The 10,703-nt window shown below is 37.5% G+C and overlaps 1 protein-coding gene across 1 annotated transcript; it reads right to left on the minus strand.

The window, feature by feature from the left end:
- Positions 1–78: 78 nt before the first annotated feature.
- On the minus strand, positions 79–10,474 carry LOC107087569 (platelet-activating factor receptor-like). The gene is made up of 2 exons (XM_015379217.1): positions 10,423–10,474; positions 79–2,241 (listed from the first exon to the last, which is right to left on the minus strand). The coding sequence occupies exon 2, from the start codon at positions 2,230–2,232 to the stop codon at positions 1,075–1,077; it is 1,158 nt and encodes a 385-aa protein (XP_015234703.1). The 5' UTR covers positions 2,233–2,241; positions 10,423–10,474; the 3' UTR covers positions 79–1,074.
- Positions 10,475–10,703: the final 229 nt, after the last annotated feature.

The following is a 10,703-nucleotide window of genomic DNA, read 5'->3' on the forward strand; positions in this document are numbered from 1 at the left end:
ATATATATATATATATATATATATATATATATATATATATATATATATATATATATATATGAATAGATAGACCCTAAACATATGAATATAGTAACAGCCATCTGGTGTAAATCACACTATATCTATGATAGAAAGTCTAAGTCAAAGTCCACACCAAAGTTCAATGGAAACAGAACTAAAATGTAATTTTATAGACAGTTAATCCAATCTCAATGAGAAGGAATGCATTTGCAAATAAAATTTCAGTCCTTATATATGGATATCTCGTAGAGGTATAACCTAAAAGGTATACAGCTCCCGTTGCAATAAAAAAAAAAATGCAAACTTAGTCTTTGATTTTGCCAAGCCCTTGTTTAAAGTGTACATTTTAGCTAAGCAAACAGCTTACAACAAATGATGATTCTTTGGCAACATCTTGGTCAAGGCGGAATTGCAGTGGAAGTTTACTACATGCAGTTTTTTTAAAGATCAAAATGATTCAAAAGTTGGAAGATGGAAAAGATTAGGTATTTTCATAAAGAGGCTTGGTGTAAACAATAGTAAAAAAATAAACAACTTACAATCTTCCGGTGCATTTTTCTGCAAAACCTTATTAACAGCTATTTTAAGACAGCTCACTGAAATGCTTTTAGACAGCAGTCATGCATTATGCGTATTATATCATTATGAAAGTGGACTAAAATGCAGGCAAGGATAGTGATTATTTAACATGAAAACCTTTGTATCAAAATGGAATATAAGATAAAAAGGCAGAACCAAAACAAAGAAATTAAAAATCTGCCAAAAAAAAAAAATATGTACATGCAAAATCACATTCAAGATCTACCAAGGTTAGACATATAATAAAAAGCTGATGTGGTATCTGGTAAATAAAGCTAGGTGTGTAAAAAAAACATAAAACTCGCAAAACATGAAATCAAAACACAAATATATAAAATCCCAATAATTTACTTCTTATTAAAATCACAGAAATAAAAAGCCATGAGTCGAGCCATGAGCCGTGAGCTTAAAGTGGGACTTGTGTCAAAGACAGGATGTCTGTTTTTATGGGTTTTTCTGTCCGAAATCATTCAGTTATTCCTCGTTCGGATGTTGTTGGATACTGTGGAGTCTTTGACTAGGGTTTCTGCTGTCCATGGATATCTGTGTGTTGGCTGTATAGGAGCAGGCCTCACCCCTTGATAACTTTCTCATGTGCTCCATGATGAACCTCCTGAACTTCCTTGTGGCAAAAAAATACACCACAGGATCCAGGATGCAGTTAAGGCCCATAAGAACCCAGGTGATCTGATGTGCATCGTTTAGTGCCTGCCGTGTTTTCTGGCCCCATGTCACATGGCCCCAGCCCTCTGTTATCTGCAGCACAGCCAGGGTCCAGGGGCCCTGGACTATGTGGTGAGGCACAAAGCATAACACAAACACCCCCACCACTGCTATGAGCATCCGCAAAGCCTTCCTCTTCACCCCTCTGGTCTTTCTGGGCTTTTTACATGAAGACGCTGTTGATCTGTTGGACTTGATTGTCTCAGAGTACAACTCTGACTGTGGTGCACTTTTGTAAATCAAGGCTCGGGCAATGAGGAAGTTGCATATCACAACAAGAAAAAATACAATAAAAAACATCCCAATTATTAAGAAATGCGTCACTGCAATATTCCTTTTTTCATCATTTGTTCCATTATGGTATCCCTCAAAGCATCGAGTTTTGTTTTTGGTATTGTCTTCATTTATACCTCTAACTGTCAAGTAGGGCATGGACATAGATATGATAGAGGCCCATATTAGGGTACACACAATGATCCCGCGGCACCTGTGGTCTGAAGAGGCTGCGTCAAGAGGGCGAGTGACCGCCCAGTACCGGTTAAGACTGATTGCTCCAAGGAAGAGGATGCTTCCATAGGTGTTGATGAAAAAAAATGATCCTGTCACCCTGCACATGAAGTCATTGAAGATCCAGTCCCCCCCACGTCGGTAATAGCTAATCCAGAAGGGGAGTGCAGACACAAAAAGCAGATCAGCGATGGTCAAGTTGGTCATGTAGATGCGGATTTCTCCCATAGCCCTCGCTTCACGGAGGCGCCACAGGACAAACAGCACATAAAGGTTAGAGAAGAAGCCCAAAACGAAGAAGATGCTGTACATGACAGAAAAAAGCACATAGCGAAACTCTGAATCCAGAAAGGTCCCGTTTACAGCAGAGATTCCTTCAGACGTGTTGGTGAAGTTTGCCATTATGTCTACCTGAGGGAGATGAAAATAATAATTAATATAATGTCCAACCACCACATAAAGACTTCAACAGACTTTGATTAGGATGTGAAAGTAAAATAGGTCAACAGGTTCTGTATAAGCTTGGAGGAGAGTTGCTAAAGTGTTTTTACATATCAGAAAGCAATTTATTGTTACCTGATGGATAACAAAGATGAAAAAATATGTTCTTGGTGAACAAAGTGCAAGGTATAAAGGTGGAGGGGTAGCACTGAGGCTAGCTGTACTCAGTGCCGACAACAACCATTAGTTTTCTACAAGTAGAATAACTTTCCTCTTCATCTAAAATCTCTACGAAAGTAGTAAAATGGCAGAGCTCAGTCTGTCTTAGAACTAGAGGGACCAGACGTCCCTGATTTCCAGGAACAGTCCCCGTTTTCGACCACCTGTCCCCGGCTAAAGCTTTTCCCCGGAAATGTCCCCAATTTTACCATTTTATGAATGAAGGGGGAAATGTTGCAAGCAAACTGTTGCAAGTAAACTGTTATTATGGTATGCCCAAATATTTTCTTTTTGTTGTGGATTTTTGTAACAGGGATAACTAGGATCATACAATCTTTACATTTACATCCTATCAAAATAATAACAGCTTATTTAAAAAAAAAAAAAAGCACAGCTATATCTATGTACACATGAATAGAAAATCAGCTTTAGGATTGTGAAAATATATTCCTATTAGGTTTCACTATAACTTTATTAAAGGACACATTATTTTTATGCTCGCCCTAAGAGCTTATTTTTCATTTATCGATATGTGTAATGACAAAACATGTATTTTTGGTGTCGCTGCTTCAAGCTGCTCATGAGAATGATCCAGATTTATAGATGTGTTTTAATGGTTGTAATTTAATCTGAATATAAAAATCTAACATAACTTTTTTAATGGTGACACAGATATTAATACAGGCTGGAGGCTACCCAATGCACTGCAGCTGTCCAGGATGCAGTATAAACAACTGGAGGCCATTTCATTTTATAGTTATCATTGTGTTGAAAAAAATATGTTTTTAAATGTATCTATGAGCTGGAAAAGTCCCAATTAGATTGCAGAAATCTGGTCACCTTACTTAGAACACAGTGATTTCCTTCAAGACTGAGAATGATTGTTTTCTATTTTCGGCTACTTTATATCACCAATGAAATTTAAAATAATATAAAATAAAGGTATCAATATGTTGAGAATATAAAAGAGATCTGATTCTTGAGAAACAGGTGACATTTTGTCTGAGTGGTGTTGCCATATGAGGACGTCATAAGAAGGGGAAGGGCCCGGAGCAGATCTGACAACCCAAGAAGATCTGTAACCTACATCGGAGGTCCAAAAGCAAACCAGCACACTTCACAAGAATCTCCACACATAAAAATCCATACACTGGAGTTACAACCATCTTGCCTAGATCAAACAACTGTTTAACTGTGGATAACTTATTTCATTAATTAAGGGGTTGCTCATAATTTTCATTAAACAAGTGTACAAAGCAGCTTTTGTGTCACTCATTTTCTTATGCATACCTTTTAAGCACTCTCTTTTGTTTTGTTTTTTTATTAATGGAAAAATACTGAAAGTCAGGTTACAAACAAAAATCACCCCTGTCGTCCACATTGACTTTAGAAAATGTCTCCATTCAAACTCCAGAATAAACTGAAACAATATTTGGTTATGATCAAGAGATTATCCAAATGTGAATATTTTATGATCCTGGTGTGTTGTGATGAAAAACCTGCTGATGCTGACACACCTCACTGGAGTTAAACCTTTAATGTAAAAGGTCTCAATTTATTACCAGAGAACACAGTAAGCTATCCACAGTAAGTGTCTGTACCTAATTTGGGATCGTGCTAAACTCTTGATTGTCTCATGTATTTACACTGGAGGAAGCTACAGGTTCCAGCCTGAAAAAGGCTTTATCTTGCCTGAATGGTTAAGATAACCTTTCAGGGGAGTGGCAGCCTAGTGGTTAGGACATTGTGCTTGGAATCCAGAGGTTCTGAGTTCAAGCCCCACTCCCACAGAGTGCCAATCTGGGTCCCTGAGCAAAGATCCTTAACCCCACAGTGCTCCCCGGTTGCTGCACAATGGCAGCCCTCTGCTCCCCAAGGGGATATGTTAAATGCAGAGAGTAAATTTCGTTGTTCTGTAATTGCGTAAGTGTAATGACAATAAAAAGCTGGGGGAAAAGATGAATTCTCATGGTATTTGGAGATTCACATCACACATGGCAATCTAAGTTATCCTTCTTCCACTTTGACCTTTTAAGACCGGCCCAAAACAGGTTGGCCAATCACATTGTGATTATATGGTTTAAGGCAAATATATGGTTGAGACAAAAGCAAGAGCTACCGAACCAAAAGCAGAGCCAAAATGAAAATGGCAGCGCAGGAGCAAATCTATGTCGGAATCAACAATTTTATCTTTGAAAGAGGAGACGCAAATGTGTTCTCATAACGTCCATTTCCATTTGTTAATGTGATTGATTAAAACCAGACTTTTGCAGGCGGGCACAAGACATTGCTTCACCCTATCAGATGGGAAGGTAAATGTCCCTCCCTTTCCAGAACAGATTTGATCGGAGCAGATCCCGACAATGTGTAAGGGGAGTGGTGGCCTAGTGGTTAGGGCATAGAGCTTGGAATCCTGAGGTTCTGAGTTTGAGCCCCACTCCTACAGACTCCCACTCTGGGTTCCTGAGCAAGACCCTTAACCCCACACTGCTCCCCGGGCGCCCCACGATGGCAGCCCACTGCTCCCCAATGTGATGGGTTAAATGTAGAGGTAAATTTCTCCAATGTGAGATCAATAAAATTCAATTATTATTATCAACTAAACCTAAGTGCTAAACATTAAATCAATCTGGCTTACCAGGTAAGATTTATCTGTTTGCAAAGTAAGTTCTTGCTTAGTAAAGGATTCACACCTAATGGAAAAAGATCTGGGCTATTGGTATTCAATACACCTCAGCAACAATTTATTAAAGTTTTAGGAACAGTTGTCTGACGTCTGATGATGTCACTATAAGGAGCTTATCTGAGCACAGCTTTGGGACGTGTGGCAAGCAAATAAACAAAGTCTAGAAGCTTCAGCAAAATAGGATCATTCAAGGCAGGTTTATAGAAGCGCAAAACAAGATCAGAACCTTCCAAGTAAGGTGTTCTCATTTCTAATTGTCTACCTTTCCAGTATAATTAGCTGTGTAGAGAATCCCTCTACAGATCAATGACTGCGAGATTGAGGATTCACTATGTCCCTAAAATTAACCCAGCTTAAACAAGCCACAAAGCTGATCCATCTAATCGACGATGAAATCGTGTCAGTGTGGTCCAGCCTTAACAGTTTTCCCCTTCCCTTTTTTTAGCCTTGCAAATTCTGGTGAAGATTCTCAGTCATGCAGATCAAAGTCATTCCAAAAAAGTTTTTAAAAAAATACTGGACACTGTTTCCAAGCTTGGAGACATTTCGCTTCCCATCCAGGAAGATTTTTCAAAAAACAAATTTAATTGAAAAAGGTTCCTGGATGGGAAGCGAAACATCCTCAAACTTGGAAAGAACGTTGTTGTTGTTTTTTTGGATAGCCTTACAAATGCTCCTCCTAGAATTTAAAATTATAATTACATCTATCACCAGAACAGAAGTGCATCTTTTGTTCTGGTGATAGATGTCTTTCCTTTTTTCAACTACAATAAAAGACTGGATGAGGAGGTCTAATTTACACTTGGGACTGAAATGTTTATACTGTTACATCATGAGGAATATGAGATTTCTAGAAAGCACAAACTCATTACAAGCAATGCATTAGTGCATTAGTGCTTTACTGACAGTAGGCACACTTTTTTTCTCCTTTCTCTTGATGACTAAACTACCCACACCATGAGGCCCATTTTCTAACACTTTCCTGCCTGAGTTAACACTTTGACACATTTTTTTTTTTTTTTACAATTATTAGTTTACTGGAAAGGAACCACAGAAACTGTATAATTTAAATGTCAAAACAATTATAACTTAAAACAGGTTGCAGGTATAATTGATCTTGAAGCAGAATATGTTAGTTCGCTATCATTTCATATTGAACAAAAAACAAAACATCATCCAACTTCTATAGGTGTTTACCAGGGTCCCAGGGAGCCTTGCCTTGCAGTTTAGGGGATAAAGGCTTAAAGCAAGCTTGACAGGTTGCAAGTCTATCCCAAGTTTTCTTATGCTCATACTGCTCACTGCAAGCCTGTTTTTCTTTTGCTAAAAAAAACAAAAACCATTTAATTTATGCAGCTATTGTAATTTATGCAGCTATTTTTATGAAAACAAGGGGTTATTGTGACAAGGTGATCATTCATGTATGTTTTCTATAAGAAAAAAACTTTGAATTACTAAAATAAAGAGCAAATTAGAAAAGGTTTGAAAAGGTTTGTTTTGTCAGTGTTTCTAGAGTTCTATGGAAGACCTTGTTTGACTGCAGTAGCATCTGTAAGGAAACAAAAATTACTGCCCTTTAATTTCTTACAACCCTTGCATGAAGCTGTTACATAGCTTAAGTTGTCCTTTAGTGAAAAGCTTCCTAGAAACACAAAGGACCGCTTCCGCAGAGCCCCCCTCCAGCTGTTGTTAAAATGGAGCCTAGGCGGAAGTTGTTTCTCAGTTCCCTTCTACCTCCAGTTGCTATGCTATTTCAGACATTTTTGTTTTTACACCTACTTATTACTTAATTACTTAATTCATGTCTGTATCTGGTTCATGATTTTATTATTTTGCCTTTGTTATTTTTGAGAAATTGACTTATACCGCCATTCCAATGCAACAAAATGCAAATGATAAATAAAAAATTCTCCTAAGCTTTCCTGAATGCATATTTATTGCAGAGGAAAATCACGTTTGTCATGGTGAATTTCAAATATTTCTTAATTATAGGTGCTTGTGACATTTCCATGAACATATCTTCAATATTTACAGATTGCAAAATGGAGCCTAGGCGGAAGTTCAATTGAAGAAACTCATGCCTTTCCTACATCCACCTGCGACACAGCCAATCAGCTTTGAACCACAGCTCCATGAAAGCCAATTGGCATCCAAAGTTTATCTTAAAAGGCCTCCGATACGCACTTGTCTGCTCCTGTGCGTAGGCGGTGGATGCGCTGTGACTTCAATCAGATGACACCGTTTCAACCCACCTCCAGCCCCTCCTCCACCTTCGTAGCTAAAGCTTTATCAGAGTGTCATTCCTCCCAGACTATTACAGGGTTCCCTGTCTCATCTTAACCGGTCCGGCAGAAGACCACCAGTTGAGCCTGGTTCTGCCAGAGGTTTTTTTCCCAATGGGGAGTTTTTCCTCTCCACTGTCGCTTCATGCTTGCTCATCATGGACAGGTTCTCTCAACCTGTGTTATCCAACAGGACTTCCATCTTCCAGGTCCCTGAGTGAAGCTCTAGTATCAGCTCACTGACAGGCCACTGGATCTCCCCATAAAGCTCAGCATACCGTCTCGCTAACAGCAGTCTACAGACTGACCAACTTCATCTATCTCCACTACACCATCAGTTTCAGGTCTGGGGGGAAAATGAATTGCTATGTTTCCTGCCGAGGTTTGAGAGCCAAAGACAAAGTAATTGTATCAATACATTTCTCCTAATTGTCTCTTTGTGTGTGTTTTTCAGATTGAACTCTATAATGTTCCTTCTCCCAACAGGCCTGGTAAGTGCCTGCTACTAGTTGCATGGTTTCCTGATCTGATCAAGAATTACTAACCTCATTTCCTATTAGCGCAATATGAGCCTTACCAATTCTAAGGACCAAAGATGCTAAAGATTATATACACTGATTTCCGTTTCAGTTGAAAATGCAGAAAAAACAGAAACACAAAAAATTTCTTTTAGGGTTTCCTGTTTAATTAATTCGCAGCAGCCTCATATTCTTGGTGCATTAAATAAAAAAGACTTTGTTGGGCAAAGTCCACTAATAAAAAAATAAAGTTGCCTTAAATGACCCGTGCGGCCAATTCAGATAAGCACCTTTTTCAAACTCCAAAACCTCTAAAAATGCTTTTTCTGTGGTTGCTTTACAGTCGATTAATGTAAAAGAAAAACGTGTAAAAGTGTTAACTCAGGCAGAAAGATGATTGAAAACAGGCCTCCCAGTGTGGTTAGTTTAGTCATCAAGAGAAAGGAGAAAAAAGTGTGCCTACGGTCGGTAATGCACTAATACATTGCTTGTGATGAGTTTGTGGTTTCTATCATATCTACCTCATAATGTAACAGTATAAATATTTAAAATCCCAAGTGCAAATCAGACAAATACTCATTTATAAGGTATTCGAAGGTATTCAAAGTTCATTAACTGTTACAAAGGTTTGGACTCCTAATAAAGTTTGATGTGTTCTAATGCTTAATCAGGAAACATCAAATATAGAGAAAGCCTGGTACGACTAAAGAAGCCTTTCACTGGTTCGCCTAGGACTAAATGTGTGGCTTATGAAGAATCATTTAGTTATAAATGTAAGTAAAAGCATCATAGATTTGACTTTTTTTTTAATTAATCTTATTTCTAGTGAGAGTTTAATAATTTCATACTTCTTTTTTTGGTTGTCTACGAGGGTAGTAATAATATGACTGGCCTGTGTAGGAATTGACCCTTAAACATGTAAAAAAAAAATATATGAATCACTGTTTCTGGTTTATGCTTCATAGGCATATAAGGAAACAAAGTAGGACTTCTAAGACTGACTTCGTTTTTAGGGTTCAAGGATAAATGTCGCAGAGGGTTTTTTTTAAAGAATCATCCATCCATTTCTCTGTAGGCAAATTGAATACAACAGGTCAGCCTAAAAACTTGATCAGACAGCAACAGATAAGCCAAATGCTGCAGCCCACCTTCTCACTCCTGCTAAGAAAGTGGGAGACATCAGCCCAGTTCTAAAGTCCATCCATTGGCTCATTATATGTATAGAATGCACTTGAAATGCTCCTAAATCATTTAATGGCTTAGCTCTGAAATACCTTGCAGCTTTCTTGTTGTTGTAGGAAAGGCATGTTTATTTGCAAAACAATTTTCGTGCCCTGATTATATCAACCTTTCAGAAAATTGTGGCGGAAGTCCACATCATCCAAAAACCAATAGCCGACAGTGATGCAGCATTCCTTTCATGCACTTTTATTCTTGGACATGTTTTGACAAATTTGCACAGATCATAATACGCCGAGTTCTTTTAAATGGAAATTTAAGGGAAACATATTATTGAATGACCTTCTCTACAAATCAGAAAATAGAAAATTCCTTTTCTAATTTCTAAATTCCGGTATTCCTTTCATGCACTGTTAATCTTGTATATATATATATATATATATATATATATATATATATATATATATATATATGAATAAAAATACATTCAGTCATAGACAGTTTGCTAATTTGTAAAGGGGATCATCAGTCCTATTATTACCACTGTCATAGATGACCAAAAAAGAGGTGTGAAATGATTTAAGTCTCACTAGAATTCAGACTAATAAACAAAAGTCAAACTATGATGGTTTTACTTACATTAATAACTAAATCTTACCTAAAATGATTCTTCATAAGCCACACTTTTTTTTTTTTTTACTTTGTTCTCATTGTTTGTTTTTGTTTTTTCTTGCTTTGTATTTTAAGTAGTCCAACTTTTTTTTCTGGCTTTATTATGCTGCTGCAGTGCACTTTGAACTGTTCCTGAAGTTTGCTATATTACTAAACTTCCCCTGACCATATGCATATGGTCCATAAGAATCCATGCATTATAAAATGGCCAAATTCAATTTTAAAAAGTCCGTTTACTTAGTCTCTAAGATCAGAAAATGATTTGGTTGATTTGGTGGACAGAAACAGTAAACTTTGCAGCATGCCACTAAAAACCCATAAAAAAAACCTAACTTGATTACATCGTTATTAATTTTTGAGAAATTGTAACCAAAATGCTAAACTCCTCCATAGATATCCACAAGAAATTACTCATTTTGCTTAGCTCTCTTGTCACAGCTTTCATAGCTCTACTTTAACGCGTCTTACTATTGCGTAATTTTGCGTTAAAGTAACAGTAATTTATTTGTTCAATGAAAACCTATTGACTTAGCGTGACCTTAATCCTTAAGCTACCAATTTGAAACTGATACAGAGTAAAAGAAAGTAAACTAACCGTTCAGCTTGTCTCGGGATGACTGAGTGATCCTTTCCACGGCTGAGTCCGGGGTGTGTCTGAGTGCGTAAAGCGCTGTGTAGGCTTTAGAGGAGGAAACTCCTGTCTGAGGCAAGACGCGTGTCATTTTATAACTTTCATATCACTTTGTAGCTCTAGGCCTCCATAAACTATAAAGACGCCCGGGGTGTTGCAATCTTGGAAATAATTATCTAGCTTGTCATTCCTGCTTCTCAAGAAGTTACGTATTTCTTCCTCTAAGAAAATGAACAGAACAACTG

The sequence above is a fragment of the Cyprinodon variegatus genome, unplaced genomic scaffold (assembly GCF_000732505.1).
Source record: "Cyprinodon variegatus isolate N-32 unplaced genomic scaffold, C_variegatus-1.0 Scaffold187, whole genome shotgun sequence".
Lineage (NCBI taxonomy): Eukaryota > Metazoa > Chordata > Actinopteri > Cyprinodontiformes > Cyprinodontidae > Cyprinodon > Cyprinodon variegatus.